The sequence below is a fragment of the Rana temporaria genome, chromosome 3, assembly GCF_905171775.1.
Source record: "Rana temporaria chromosome 3, aRanTem1.1, whole genome shotgun sequence".
NCBI classification, from domain to species: Eukaryota; Metazoa; Chordata; class Amphibia; order Anura; family Ranidae; genus Rana; species Rana temporaria.
This window is the reverse complement of record NC_053491.1, coordinates 445,998,015-446,014,910: the sequence shown is the minus strand read 5'-3', so window position 1 is coordinate 446,014,910 and position 16,896 is coordinate 445,998,015. Positions and strand designations below refer to the sequence as shown.

Sequence of the window (16,896 nt, the reverse complement as noted above, 5' to 3'; positions counted from 1 at the left end):
GGTGTGATCTCCTCCTGGCGTAATGACAAGGATGTGAAGGAAGGACAGGTTCTGGCTTGTGACATGCCTCTCCCTCCTAGGATCAAGCATAATAACCACAGCTCTGACCTTTCATTAAGGCCAATTCAACTCTCCATTTTACCAGCTGCTGAAGAACTACAAGTCCAAGCATGCCACGGCGGTCAGCCTTTATTACTGAATGTTCAGCTACATTCTATCAGAGAGTTCGATCGCATTCGGGGGTACTTTCTTTGGATAATGCCATGAAGATTCTGATCAGAAAGCCACACAAAAATCATATGTTCTAGCTTTCCTTTTAATCACTTTTTACACACTCCAATGAGCCGCAAAAATATATTGCACCCGCTAGAATGACATAAAGACACCTGTTTGTGTCTAATGCCCCGTACACACGATCGGATTTTCCGACAGCAAAAGTCCGATGTGAGCTCTTGAACGGAAATTCCGACCGCGTGTAGGCTCCATCGCGACCCTGCCGTGAGCTCCATAACCGCGCCCGCGGGACCCGCGGTCCCGATAGCCACCGGTGTCCCGTGATTGGGTCACAGAGCTGAAGAACGGGGAGATGTTAGTGTAAACACAACATCTCCCCGTTCTGCCTAGGTGACACTGTCACTGATCGTGTTCCCTGTCATCGGGAACAACGATCAGTGACGTGTCACGGCAAGCCACGCCCCCTAACAGTTACAAGCATTCCCTAGGACACACTTGACCACTTCAGCGCTACCCTACAGGTTAACCCCTTCACTGCCCGTGTAATTTTTACAGTAATCAATGCATTTTTATAGCACTGATCGCTGTAAAAATGACAACGGTCCCAAAATGGTGTCAAAAGTGTTCGATGCGTCCGCCATAAGGTCGCAGTCACGATAAAAATCGCTGATCAATAAAAATGCCATAAAACTATTCCTACTATTTTGTAGACGCAATGGGCCAGATTCAGAGAGAACTTACGCCGACGTATCTGTTGATACGCCGCGTAAGTTCTAGGATGCGCCGTCGTATCTATGCGCCGTATTCAGCATCTAAGATACGCCTGAATTTTGGCTGGATACGACCAACGTAAGTCTCCTACGCCGTCGTATCTTGGGTGCATATTTACGCTGGCCGCTAGGGGCGCTTCCGTTGATTTATGAGTTGAATATGTAAATTACCTAGATATGCCGATTCACGAACGTACTTGCGCCCGTCGCAGTAAGCTACGCCGTTTATGTAAGGCGTACGTCCGGCGTAAGTGTACCCCTCATAAAGCAGGGGTAAGTCATGTTAAGGTATGGGCGCGGGAACAGCGTCGTATGTTACGTCGTTTACGTAAGTCGTACGTGAATGGGGCTGGGCGTAGGTTACGTTCACGTCGTACGCATTGAGCCGTCGTATCTTAGGGAGTATATGCAACGTGACTCTGAGCATGCGCGCGCATGCGCCGTTCGATCGGCCATTAATTTACATGGGGTCACGGTTAATTTTAATACAACACGCCCACTACCTTCCTAATTTGAATTAGGCAGGCTTACGCCGGCCCATTTAAGTTACGCCGGCGTAAATATGGGAGCTAGTGCTTTGTGAATACTCAGCTTGCCTCTCAATGTTACGTCGGCGTAGCGCATATGAGATGCGCTACACCGGCACAAAGATGCGCGGATGTACCTGAATCTGGCCCTATAACGTTTGCGCAAACCAATCAATAAACGCTTATTGCGATTTTTTTTTAACCAAAAATATGTAGAAGAATACGTATCGGCCTAAACTGAGGAAAAAAACTTTTTTTTAAATATTTTTGGGGGATATTTATTACAGCAAAATGTAAAAAATATTGTTTTTTTTTTCAAAATTGTCGCTCTATTTTTGTTTATAGCGCAAAAAATTCAAACCGCAGAGGTAATTAAATACCCCCAAAAGAAAGCTCTATTTGTGGGGGAAAAAAGGACGCCAATTTTGTTTGGGAGCCACGTCGCATGACCACGCAATTGTCAGTTAAAGCGACGCAAAAAGTGGCCTGGTCATTGACCACCAAAATGATCCGGGGCTAAATCGGTTAAATGTTTTGCTACACTTAGAGGCGCCTCTCTTCTCTTGTATACACGGTTGTGACATGACGCTACTCTTATATCAAGACATCGCTTGTATATCAAGTCAAAATTTATAAAATAAAATTGCAAAACGCTCTCAAACCAAGTTACTCTCAAACCAAGGTTTTACTGTATTCTCCTATTTTACAGCTGGAGCTAAGAGAAGCAGCCACTGGATAGAAACAGGATCTTCCCCTAATGAACTCCCTCAACCAACAAACAGCATAGAAGAAGAGCTAGGTGACAAGAGGTGACAGGTGACGACACGTGGTAGCCAGCCTGTCTTGCAGGATGCCAATGTCGGGAATTTCAGGAATGAAAATCCTTGGCACAGTATGACCTCTTCTAAAGAAGGGTGCGGCACATCCGGATTCCTCAGGGTGCTGGAGGCCCGAGGCGAAGGAGCAGCCAAATTCAGATGCTGCCGGGACAGGCAGATGTTAACTCCGCTCAAAACAAATTGTATGCGGACTTGGAAGCTGCCGAGCGTCCGGAAAGCTCAGAGCGTAAAATCGGTGTATGTCAAGTTTATTTATCAGGCTTTAGGATACGAAGTATGGTTATTTAGTGAATCACGAGAGAAGCGTCCAATAACCATAACCTTCCCTTCATCTGGTCCTCCTAGGCCCTTCCAGCGTTAGTCATTTCCTTCCATACCTCAAATCCCCCAACCTCCCTTTTATTCTGTGTTCAGATCACGATCCTCGCTCATGTAATCTCTGGGATTTCCCTCTCTGCACCCTTCCTGAATCCGGTGTTCACTATTCTTCACAGGATGTCAATAAACACCATTCCATTCATGTTCCTAATTCAATAATAACAGTCATCTGAGTGTTCTTGGTACCGATATCGCCGTCTGGGACCGATCAAGTTCCGCAAAATCAGTGAAAATCGCTTTTTGCCACATTTGATAGAAAGTTTTCTAACAAACATTCAGAAAAACGAATAATCCCGGGTGCAAGTGACAGAAAGTCTATTATACACCTCCTTGTGTAAAGACACTCTGACTGGAGGAGATTTACATAAAAAATAGTTTTCCTCATTCTATGGAATAATCCCCATAATATCTATTATTTCTCTACTTTCTTCATTCCTCAGCCACCCTTTACTGTCCTCATCATCCCTCCTAATTCCTTTTATACGTTCTTCATTCCTCAGCCACCCTTTACTGTCCTCATCATCATCATCATCCCTCCTAATTCCTTTTATACGTTCTTCATTCCTCAGCCACCCTTTACTGTCCTCATCCTCCCTCCTAATTCCTTTATACGTTCTTCATATCTCAGCCACCCTTTACTGTCCTCATCATCCCTCCTAATTCCTTTTATACGTTCTTCATTCCTCAGCCACCCTTTACTGTCCTCATCATCATCCTCCCTCCTAATTCCTTTTATACGTTCTTCATTCCTCAGCCACCCTTTACTGTCCTCATCATCATCCTCCCTCCTAATTCATTTTATACTTTCTTCATTCCTCAGCCACCCTTTACTGTCCTCATCATCCCTCCTAATTCCTTTTATACGTTCTTCATTCCTCAGCCACCCTATACTGTCCTCATCATCATCCCTCCTAATTCCTTTTATACGTTCTTCATTCCTCAGCCACCCTTTACTGTCCTCATCATCATCATCATCCCTCCTAATTCCTTTTATACGTTCTTCATTCCTCAGCCACCCTTTACCGTCCTCATCATCATCATCCACCCTCCTAATTCCTTTTATACGTTCTTCATTCCTCAGCCACCCTTTACTGTTCTCATCATCCCTCCCAATTCCTTTTATACGTTCTTTATTCCTCAGCCACCCTTTACTGTCCTCATCATCATCATCATCATCCCTCCTAATTCCTTTTATACGTTCTTCATTCCTCAGCCACCCTTTACTGTCCTCATCATCATCCTCCCTCCTAATTCCTTTTATACGTTCTTCATTCCTCAGCCACCCTTTACTGTCCTTATCATCATCATCTTCCCTCCTAATTCCTTTTATACGTTCTTCATTCCTCAGCCACCCTTTACTGTCCTCATCATCATCATCATCCCTCCTAATTCCTTTTATGCATTCTTCATTCCTCAGCCACCCTTTACTGTCATCATCATCATCATCCCTCCTAATTCCTTTTATACGTTCTTCATTCCTCAGCCACCCTTTACTGTCCTTATCATCATCATCTTCCCTCCTAATTCCTTTTATACGTTCTTCATTCCTCAGCCACCCTTTACTGTCCTCATCATCATCTTCCCTCCTAATTCCTTTTATACGTTCTTCATTCCTCAGCCACCCTTTACTGTCCTCATCATCATCTTCCCTCCTAATTCCTTTTATACGTTCTTCATTCCTCAGCCACCCTTTACTGTCCTCATCATCATCATCTTCCCTCCTAATTCCTTTTATACGTTCTTCATTCCTCAGCCACCCTTTACTGTCCTCATCATCATCTTCCCTCCTAATTCCTTTTATACGTTCTTCATTCCTCAGCCACCCTTTACTGTCCTCATCCTCCCTCCTAATTCCTTTTATACGTTCTTCATTCCTCAGCCACCCTTTACTGTCCTCATCACCATCATCCCTTCTAATTCCTTTTATACGTTCTTCATTCCTCAGCCACCCTTTACTGTCCTCATCATCATCCTCCCTCCTAATTCATTTTATACTTTCTTCATTCCTCAGCCACCCTTTACTGTCCTCATCATCCCTCCTAATTCCTTTTATACGTTCTTCATTCCTCAGCCACCCTATACTGTCCTCATCATCATCCCTCCTAATTCCTTTTATACGTTCTTCATTCCTCAGCCACCCTTTACTGTCCTCATCATCATCATCATCCCTCCTAATTCCTTTTATACGTTCTTCATTCCTCAGCCACCCTTTACCGTCCTCATCATCATCATCCACCCTCCTAATTCCTTTTATACGTTCTTCATTCCTCAGCCACCCTTTACTGTTCTCATCATCCCTCCCAATTCCTTTTATACGTTCTTTATTCCTCAGCCACCCTTTACTGTCCTCATCATCATCATCATCATCCCTCCTAATTCCTTTTATACGTTCTTCATTCCTCAGCCACCCTTTACTGTCCTCATCATCATCCTCCCTCCTAATTCCTTTTATACGTTCTTCATTCCTCAGCCACCCTTTACTGTCCTTATCATCATCATCTTCCCTCCTAATTCCTTTTATACGTTCTTCATTCCTCAGCCACCCTTTACTGTCCTCATCATCATCATCATCCCTCCTAATTCCTTTTATGCGTTCTTCATTCCTCAGCCACCCTTTACTGTCCTCATCATCATCATCATCCCTCCTAATTCCTTTTATACGTTCTTCATTCCTCAGCCACCCTTTACTGTCCTTATCATCATCATCTTCCCTCCTAATTCCTTTTATACGTTCTTCATTCCTCAGCCACCCTTTACTGTCCTCATCATCATCTTCCCTCCTAATTCCTTTTATACATTCTTCATTCCTCAGCCACCCTTTACTGTCCTCATCATCATCTTCCCTCCTAATTCCTTTTATACGTTCTTCATTCCTCAGCCACCCTATACTGTCCTCATCATCCCTCCTAATTCCTTTTATACGTTCTTCATTCCTCAGCCACCCTTTACTGTTCTCATCATCATCTTCCCTCCTAATTCCTTTTATACGTTCTTCATTCCTCAGCCACCCTTTACTGTCCTCATCATCATCCTCCCTCCTAATTCCTTTTTTACGTTCTTCATTCCTCAGCCACCCTTTACTGTCCTCATCATCATCATCCTCCTTTCTAATTCCTTTTATACGTTCTTCATTCCTCAGCCACCCTTTACTGTCCTCATCATCTTCCCTCCTAATTCCTTTTATACGTTCTTCATTCCTCAGCCACCCTTTACTGTCCTCATCATCATCTTCCCTCCTAATTCCTTTTATACGTTCTTCATTCCTCAGCCACCCTTTACTGTTCTCATCATCCCTCCCAATTCCTTTTATACGTTCTTCATTCCTCAGCCACCCTATACTGTCCTCATCATCATAATCCCTCCTAATTCCTTTTATACGTTCTTCATTCCTCAGCCACCCTTTACTGTCCTCATCATCCCTCCCAAATCCTTTTATACGTTCTTCATTCCTCAGCCACCCTTTACTGTCCTCATCATCCCTCCTAATTCCTTTTATACGTTCTTCATTCCTCAGCCACCCTATACTGTCCTCATCATCATAATCCCTCCTAATTCCTTTTATACGTTCTTCATTCCTCAGCCACCCTTTACTGTCCTCATCATCCCTCCCAAATCCTTTTATACGTTCTTCATTCCTCAGCCACCCTTTACTGTCCTCATCATCATCATCATCATCCCTCCTAATTCCTTTTATACGTTCTTCATTCCTCAGCCACCCTTTACTGTCCTCATCATCCCTCCTAATTCCTTTTATACGTTCTTCATTCCTCAGCCACCCTTTACTGTCCTCATCATCATCCACCTTCCTAATTCCTTTTATACGTTCTTCATTCCTCAGCCACCCTTTACTGTCCTCATCATCATCATCCACCCTCCTAATTCCTTTTATACGTTCTTCATTCCTCAGCCACCCTATACTGTCCTCATCATCATAATCCCTCCTAATTCCTTTTATACGTTCTTCATTCCTCAGCCACCCTTTACTGTCCTCATCATCATCCTCCCTCCTAATTCCTTTTATACGTTCTTCATTCCTCAGCCACCCTTTACTGTCCTCATCATCATCCACCCTCCTAATTCCTTTTATACGTTCTTCATTCCTCAGCCACCCTTTACTGTTCTCATCATCCCTCCCAATTCCTTTTATACGTTCTTCATTCCTCAGCCACCCTTTACTGTCCTCATCATCATCATCCACCCTCCTAATTCCTTTTATACTTTCTTCATTCCTCAGCCACCCTTTACTGTCCTCATCATCATCATCATCAGCAGCCTCCCTCCTAATTCCGTTTATACGTTCTTCATTCCTAAGCCACCCTTTACTGTCCTCATCATCATCATCATCCCTCCTAATTCCTTTTATACGTTCTTCATTCCTCAGCCACCCTTTACTGTTCTCATCATCCCTCCCAATTCCGTTTATACGTTCTTCATTCCTAAGCCACCCTTTACTGTCGTCATCATCATCATCATCCCTCCTAATTCCTTTTATACGTTCTTCATTCCTCAGCCACCCTTTACTGTTCTCATCATCCCTCCCAATTCCTTTTATACGTTCTTCATTCCTCAGCCACCCTATACTGTCATCATCATTCACCCTCCTAATTTCTTTTATACGTTCTTCATTCTTCAGCCACCCTTTACTGTTCTCATCATCATCTTCCCTCCTAATTCCTTTTATACGTTCTTCATTCCTCAGCCACCCTTTACTGTCCTCATCATCATCCACCCTCCTAATTTCTTTAATACGTTCTTCATTCCTCAGCCACCCTTTACTGTTCTCATCATCCCTCCCAATTCCTTTTATACGTTCTTCATTCCTCAGCCACCCTTTACTGTCCTCATCATCCCTGATAATTCCTTTTATACGTTCTTCATTCCTCAGCCACCCTTTACTGTCCTCATCATCCCTGATAATTCCTTTTATACGTTCTTCATTCCTCAGCCACCCTTTACTGTCCTCATCATCATCCACCCTCCTAATTCCTTTTATACGTTCTTCATTCCTCCCCCACCCTATAGTGTCCTCATCATCATCCTCCTTTATAATTCCCTCTATATTGTCTTCACTCCTCGGCCATCCTATACTGTCCCCATTATCATTCATCCTCCTAATTCCTTTTATACTTTCTTCATCCTCAGCCACCTTATACTGTTCCCATCCTCCTCCCTCCTAATTCCCTCTACACTGTCTTCACTCCTCAGTATCTCTGTTACTCTCACTATTCTCTGCCCCTTAATCTTTTTAAACTGACTTTATTTATCATTCTACCTACATTATCTGTCTCCGCTGATTCCCCATATACCGTGTTCATTCCTTAGTCTCCCTCTACTGACCTTATATGAATCTTCCCCTTCTAATTCCTTCTGTGCCTAGTTCATTCTTCAATTATATGGTCCTCGTTATTGTCTGCCCCTCCTAATTCCCTCTATATTGTCTTCATTCCCCCATCTGCCTATTACTCGCAACATCCCCTATTATTCCCTACAGTGACTTTATTTCTCATTCTCCCTGGAGGGCTGCCAGTTTGAGACCCCTGCTCTATACTGTCTGTACTCCTCATACTTTTCCTAATACTGTCCAATCCTCCTAACTGTCCCCATACTTCCTTCATTCCTAAAGTTCCATAAACTCTCCCCATCATTCCAACTCCCTTGTATACCCCAATCATAGGCACATGAATGATGATCTCCGCCTTCCTACATTTCCTGAAATGGCTACTTCTCTGCCCATTCTTCTCTTATGTGCCCTTTCTTGCTCCTCATTTCTCCTATGTGCCCATTATTCTTTCTCATTCTACCATATATGCAATTTTGTTCTCCTTGTTCTATGCTTTGTGCCCTTTCTTCCTCTTCCATCTCTTGCATGTGCCCACTCTTGATACTCTTTCTGCCTATGTGCCCATTCTTCCTCCTCATTCTATCGTATGTTTTCATTCTCACTCTTCATGCTATCCTATGTGCCCATTCTTCCTCCTCATTCTATCGTATGTTTTCATTCTCACCCTTCATGCTATCCTATGTGCCCATTTTTCTCCTCATTTAATCCTATGTGCCCATTCTTCCTCCTCATTCTATCGTATGTGTTCATCCTCACTCTTCATTCCATCCTATGTGCCCATTCCTCCTCCTCATTCTATCCTATGTGTCAATTCTTTCTCCTCATTCCATCCTATGTGCTCACTCTTCCCCCTCATTCTATCTTATGTGTTCATTCTCACTCTTCATTCTATCCCATGTGTCTGTTCTCACTCTTCATTCCAGAAGTATCTGTCCATTTTTTTTCCATGTCTACATGCTCATACTTCCTCCTCATTCTCTCCTATGTCTTCATTCTCACTCCTCATTCTCTCCTATGGTCCCATCTTTCATCCTTATTCTCACCTATGTACCTAGTCTTCCTCCTCATTCTCTCATTTGTTCTCAGTCTTTATCCTCATTCTCTCCTATGTACTCATTTGTCATCCTCATTCATTCCTATGTGTCCATTCTTTCTTAACATCCTATCCTATGTGCTCATTCTCCCCTATGTGCCCATTCTTCCTCTTCATTCCTATTTGCCCCTTTTTCTTCCTTACTTTAACCTCTGTGCCTATTCTTCCTCCACATTTACCCCAGTCTCCACTCTCCCTCTATACTCATCCTTATTCCTCCATCTAGCAGTCTCTCCATGCTTTCTTTATTGCAATCCGCATTCTGTTCATTCAACTCCATCTCATCCCCTTAGCTCCCCCACTATCCTCCATACTATCTACACTCCCCCCAATACTCATCCTTATTCTCCCCTCTGTTCTGTTCAGAGCCCTCCTCATGACGGGTTCTAGCAGTCCATATTGTCCTTATTGCACACCTCCATATTTATTTATCCCCCCCCCCCCCACCATGCTCACCTCACTCCCCCCAATACTCATCATTACTCTTCCCTCTGCTCTCCCCACTGCTGTCCTTATTGCACTACCTATTCTTTTAATTCACCTCTCCCTTCTCTTAATACTCACCTTATTCTTCGCTATACTCTTTCTTCTTCCCTCGGCTCTCCTCCTCTACTAATCTCCCCATGCTGATCTTATTACATTGTCCCCAGTGCCCCCCCCTTCACCCCTTTATACTCTTCCTTATTCTTCCCTCTGCTCCCTTCATTGTCCTCCTCATGTCTGTGCTGTTCATAAACCTCACTCCACCTCACTCCACCTGCACTCCCGGCAGCTCAGCACAATGTATCTCTATAGATAGTACAAGTATTTCTATATATGGATGGATGCTGCTATTGTGAATTCATGAACACTACATTACCAAAAGTATTGGGACGCCTGCCTTTACACGCACATGAACTTTAATGGCATCCCAGTCTTAGGCCGTAGGGTTCAATATTGAGTTGGCTCACCCTTTGCAGCTATAACAGCTTCACCTCTTCTGGGAAGGTTGTCCACAAGGTTTAGGAGTGTCTATGGGAATGTTTGACAATTCTTCCAGAAGTGCATTTGTGAGGTCAGGCACTGATGTTGGATGAGAAGGTCTGGCTCATAGTCTCCAATCTAATTCACCCCAAATGTGTTCTATCTGGTTGAGGTCAGGACTCTGTGCAGGCCAGTCAAGTTCCTCCACCCCAAACTCGCTCATCCATGTCTTTATGGACCTTGCTTTGTGTACTGGTGTGCAGTCATGTTGGGGCCATCCCCAAACTGTTCCCACAAAGTTGGGAGCATGAAATTGCCCAAAATGTCTTGGTATGCTGACACCTTGAGAGTTCCTATCACTGGAACTAAGAGGCCAACCCCACACCATAGTCTTCCCTCCACCAAATGATTTGGACCAGTGCACAAAGCAAGGTCCATAAAGACACGGATGAGTGAGTTTAGGATGGAGGAACTTGATTGGCCTGCACAGAGTCCTGACCTCAACCCGATAGAACACCTTTGGGATGAATTAGAGCAGAGACTGCGAGCCAGGCCTTCTCATCCAACATCAGTGCCTGACCTCACAAATGCGCTTCTGGAAGAATGGTCAAATATTATTAATTACATTTTTTTATATGGGTATATACCTTTATATTATTTTTTTTTCATATGGGTATATAAGATTATATTATATTTTTTTTATTTTATATGGGTATAGAAAATGTATACAAAATTTTATATTTGTATATACGTATATATTATTTCTTATCTATTTTATATGGGTATATGTGTTATGATTATTATTTATTTATTTATTTATTTATTCTATATGGGTATATAGGTTTATTATTATTTTTTAATTTTATATGGATAAATATATAAATAATATAAATGATATATATATATATATATATATATATATATATATATATATATATATATATATATATATATATATATATATATATTATTATTATTATTTATTTAATTTCTATGGGTATACAAGTTTATATTGTTATTTTTTTTATATGGGTATACACGTGTATATTATTATTTATTTATTCTATATGGGTATATAAGTATATATCATTCTATTTTCATTTTATATGCATATATAAGTTTATACTATTTGTATATACGTTTATATTATTTCTTATCTATTTTATATGGGTATATGCGTTATTATTATTTATTCCATATGGGTATATAGGTTTATTATTATTTTTATCTATTTTATATGTGTATATACTTTATTATATTTATTTGTTTTATATGGGTATATACGTTATTATTATTTATTATATTCTATATGGGTATATACGTTATTATATTCTATATGGGAATATACGTTGTTATTATTTATTTATTTTATATGGTTATATACATTATTATTTATTTATTCTATATGGGTATATACATTATTATTATTTACTTATTCTATATGGGTATATACATTATTATTTATTTATTCTATATGGGTGTAGTTATATTCTATATGGGAATATACGTTGTTATTATTTTTATTTTATATGGTTATATACATTATTATTTATTTATTCTATATGGGTATATACATTATTATTATTATTTTATATGGGTATATACGTTTATTATTATTTATTTGTTCTATATGGGTGTAGTTATTATATTCTATATGGGTATATTGCGTTATTATTATTTATTCCATATGGGTATATAGGTTTATTATTATTTTTATCTATTTTATATGTGTATATACTTTATTATATTTATTTGTTTTATATGGGTATATACGTTATTATATAGGAATATACGTTGTTATTATTTATTTATTTTATATGGTTATATACATTATTATTTATTTATTCTACAGTATATGGGTATATACATTATTATTATTTACTTATTCTATATGGGTATATACATTTATTATTATTTATTTATTCTATATGGGTATAAACGTTTATTATTATTTATTTATTCTATATGGGTGTAGTTATTAAATTCTATATGGGTGTATACGTTATTATTTATTTATTTATTTTATATGGTTATATACATTATTATTTATTTATTCTATATGGGTATAGTTATTATATTCTATATGGGTATATACGTTATTGTTATTTATTTATTCTATATGGGTATATAGGTTTATTATTATTTGTATCTATTTTATATGGGTTTATATGTTATTATTATTTATTTATTCTATATGGGTATATACATTATTATTTATTTATTCTATATGGGTATATACATTATTATATTCTATATGGGCATATACGTTGTTATTATTTATTTTATATGGTTATAAACATTATTATTTATTTATTCTATATGGGTATATACATTATTATTATTTACTTATTCTATATGGGTATATACGTTTATTATTATTTATTTATTCTATATGGGTGTAGTTATTATATTCTATATGGGTATATACGTTATTTTTATTTATTTATTCTATATGGGTATATAGGTTCATTATTATTTTTATTTATTTTATATGGGTTTATATGTTAGTATTATTTATTTATTCTATATGGGTATATACATTATTATTATTTATTCTATATGGGTATATACGTTTATTATTATTTTATGTGGATACATAAGTTTATATTATTATTTATTTTCCTTAATTTTATATACATTTTATATTTATTGTTGCATTTTGAAAATGGGGTCCTGATATGACTTTTATATATTGGCAGATTTTCACGAATAAGGTGCTGCACTTTATCACACGTTAGTCTTCTAATGTCGGGTCCCCCCCCCCATACTCATCCTCCTCATGTCTGATTCTCTCCATGTTGGGTCCTTATTATTCCATCCCCCCCTCCCTTCTCGTCTCCTGCCTCCCCCTGTTTACAAGCAGCACGAGTTTCCTGGCAGTGACGTCACACCCTCACCTCCCCCTCTCTCCCTCTCCCCCCCCCCCTCCTTCTCACGCTCGGTAGCCGTGACGTCAGCCCACGCGCTTCCAATCCGTGCCCGCCTTCCCGCTTCCGGGGGGCGGGACTTGAGTATAAAGCCTCTGGCGCTGGGCTTGTTCGCTATTAGAAGGGATCTCGAGCGGTCGGACCTGTCACTTTAGCTGTCACCGCTCTTCTCCCTGCCCGACTTCACCCTCCGGTCTCATGTGCTCCAGGATGGAGCAGCCGTTCTACCACGATGATTCACTGCTGTCTGCTTACTCCAGACCGGAGCTGCTGAAGCCCAGCCTGGCTTCCCTCACCGACTCTTACCGGGGAGTCGGCAAGCCAGACCTGTCCTACTACTCCGAGCAGCCCAGCCTGAAGATGTCCGCGCCTGACCTGGAGAGGTTAATCATCCACAGCGGCCCCGGGGTCATCAACGGCCCCGGTGGCAGCGGTCAGCTCTTCTACCGCGGGGGCACCGAGGAGCAGGAAGGCTTCGTGGACGGCTTTGTCCGGGCTCTGGACGACCTGCACAAGATGAACCGCGACGGGCCCCCCAACGTCTCCCTGGGGGGCGCCGGCTCGGTGCCCATGAACGGAGGGTCGCCGGCCAACGCCGCCATGTACAACGACCCCGCCGTCTACACCAACCTGGCCACCTACAACTGCTACCGGCAGCCCTCGGCCACCATCAATTACCTGCCGCACTCCTACGGGGGCGCCAACTTCAAGGAAGAGCCCCAGACGGTGCCCGAGGCCGGCAGCCGGGACAGCACGCCCGCCCCGCTCTCCCCCATCAACATGGAAGAGCAGGAGAAGATCAAGGTGGAGAGGAAGCGGCTGAGAAACCGGCTGGCCGCCACCAAGTGTCGGAAACGCAAGTTAGAACGCATCGCCCGCCTTGAGGATAAGGTGCGAGACCTGAAAAACGAAAACAACGGGCTGAGCGGCACCGCTGGCCTGCTACGAGAGCAGGTGGAGCAGCTGAAGGTCCGGGTGAGAGAACACGCCAGGCACGGGTGTCAACTGCTGCTAGGAAGCAAGGGTCAACCAGTCTTCTGAAGACTCTAAAATGTGTGCCCGGGTGTCCACCAGCACCCCCTCAAGCCGAACCCCCTCTTTCCAGACTACAGAACACTCAGGGGGGGGGTTGTTTGGGGGTGGCAAGAACTGTGCCCAGTCTAGGCAAGAACTGAGCCTGAAGAAAAGGTCTAAAGTTACAAGGACTGAAGCCCGTATGTGGGTCTAGGGTGGCATTGACCATGTCCCCCTGGGTCTAGGCTGCAAGAACTGTGCTCTTTGTGGACGTCAAAGAACTGAGACCACGAAGAAAGAAGGACTGCATACCCCGCGTGGGGGTCTTGCTTGGCAAGAACTGAACTGAAAAAAAGGGGCAAGAACTGTGAAGAGGGCAAAAAAAACCCAGGGGTAGGCAACTATGGCAGCTGCTGTGGAAGTACAAGTCCCAGCCTTCTGGAGCTTCTAGTTCCACAGCAGTTTTCGAGAGAGACCCAAGTTTCCTACCTCTGGCTTAGATCGATTTTTTTTCAAAGGGAGTGTGTTGGGGGTCTTAGATGGTGTTTTTTCGAGCACCCACCAATCATGATAATGCTGCTCCATCCCAACACTCCAGAAGGACCATGTGGTTTAGTTTTTTTTTCCCTTTTGGGCCATACTCGGCAAACCTACGTCTGGCGGTGGGACCAAACAGAGCCAGCGTGCCTTTTTTTTTTTTTTTTGTAGGCTCTGCTAGGCTGAGACGTAATCCCTACAGCTGCAGAACGAGAGGCTTGCTTCATCCGTCTCCTTAACTCTTCCGTCGCCACGAGGAGGTTAGCTCAGCTCCTCTTGCCTCGTAGCAGCAGAAGAGTTAAACGCGCGGCGCGGTGACTAATCCCTTCCATAGCACTTGAACGTCTTCTTTTGGGTCGTAAAAATAGGGAAGCAAAGGCAAGCCCCATGTGACTGTAGCTTGTGGGAAAGGGAAGGGTGGGCCTTTTTGGCACCGAGTGGTGAAAGGGACCAAACCACGCATTCTGTAATGGTAATACCGAGTACTAAGACACTGATCTAACATCATGCACTGTATCGGGTAACCTACAGCAGTGTTTGGGTTGAAACTGGAAAAAAATACTGTACGTCGAGGACAGTAAAGATTATTTTTTATTTCCTTTCAGTCAAGTTTACAAGATTAAGCACCAACATTCTCTTTTTTTTTTTTTTTTTTTTTATTACGCCTTCGCTGGCTGTCAAGCCTCCAAAGTATGGCTGGCCGATACTACAACTTGACAGCATACGCAAGGTGGAACCCTGTTTCAGGGCTTTTTTTTTTTTGTGTGTGTGTGCGGGGGTTTTCTGCAGGTCTCGGAAAAACCCCCTTCTCCTCGAGTATTTAAATAGATGATGAACCAATTTTATTTAAGAACAATGCACATAAAAAGGTACTTTTCAGGAAGCTGGGAATTTCAGTGTTTTTTTTTTTTTTTCTTGAAAGTGCTGAGTTTAAACTTAACAGAGAAAAATATTTTTATGTTTGAATGAGAAAAAAAAATTCTGAAAATGTATTTTTTTTTTTTTTTATACTGCGATTTGACAATGTGTGTTGTACAAAATGTTTTATATTTGTCTTGTTTCCGTATTTAAGTAAATAATATTGTTTACAACTGAAAAAATTGGTGTCGCTTGCCTTAATTTTTAAGGGTTATGTTGGGTTCATTATATAAAATAGAAATTTAGTTGATATGGTAATTAAATAAAAATGTTAAGGTCATGAACCTGCTGGGGAATAAATATATATATATATATATATATATATATATATAATATATATATATAAATAAAAAATAAATATATATATATATATATATATATATATATATATATATATATATATATATATATATATATATATATAAAAAAAAGGTTTCACTTGGTTAGTGGACAATCCACTTCTCTCTTGTATCTTCCAAACTGCTATGACATCACAAGGGGGGGAAAAGAAAAATCTGGTTTCTTTAGGTTACATAAACTTTTTCTATAAGCTTTCACATAGCAAGTTTGTTTTTTATTATTTTACTATCGCTGGTATTCTAATCAGGTTTCTGAGTCAAAGCATAAATCTAGGCCAAACCTTGTGTTGGGTTAATTGATAATGAGTCCAGAGGGATTGGACAGGTATGGCACATGTATACTGGGATTGGCTAGGTATGGCACATATATACTTACATGAGTCCAGAGGGATTGGACAGGTATGGCACATATATACTTACATGAGTCCAGAGGGATTGGACAGGTATGGCACATATATACTTACATGAGTCCAGAGGGATTGGACAGGTATGGCACATATATACTTACATGAGTCCAGAGGGATTGGACAGGTATGGCATATATATATATAGTTACATTGGTCTGAAGGGATTGACCAGGTATGGCACATATATACTTACATGAGTCCAGAGGGATTGGACAGGTATGGCACATATATACTTACATGAGTCAAGAGGGATTGGACAGGTATGGCACATATATACCTACATTGGTGAAGAGGGATTGGTCAGGTATGGCACATGTATATGGGGATTGTCTAGGTATGGCACATATATACTTACATGAGTCCAGAGGGATTGGCCAGGTATGGCATACATATAGTTACATTGGTCTGAAGGGATTGACCAGGTTTGGCACATATATACTTACATGAGTCCAGAGGGATCGGACAGGTATGGCACATATATACCTACATTGGTGGAGAGGGATTGGTCAGGTATGGCACATGTATACGGGGATTGGCTAGGTATGGCACATATATACTTACATGAGTCCAGAGGGATTGGCCAGGTATG

General features: G+C 41.3%; 2 protein-coding genes across 2 annotated transcripts; one reads left to right on the top strand and one right to left on the bottom strand.

The window, feature by feature from the left end:
• Window positions 1-3,541: 3,541 nt before the first annotated feature.
• Window positions 3,542-7,855, bottom strand: LOC120930552 (trichohyalin-like). Its single transcript, XM_040341728.1, has 2 exons — window positions 4,824-7,855; window positions 3,542-4,727 (listed from the first exon to the last, which is right to left on the bottom strand). Exons 1-2 carry the CDS (start codon window positions 7,853-7,855, stop codon window positions 3,542-3,544), a joined length of 4,218 nt encoding a protein of 1,405 aa, XP_040197662.1.
• A 5,310-nt stretch (window positions 7,856-13,165) lies between these two features.
• On the top strand, window positions 13,166-15,723 carry JUNB (JunB proto-oncogene, AP-1 transcription factor subunit). The gene has a single exon (XM_040346550.1). The coding sequence runs from the start codon at window positions 13,271-13,273 to the stop codon at window positions 14,111-14,113; it is 843 nt and encodes a 280-aa protein (XP_040202484.1). The 5' UTR covers window positions 13,166-13,270; the 3' UTR covers window positions 14,114-15,723.
• Window positions 15,724-16,896: the final 1,173 nt, after the last annotated feature.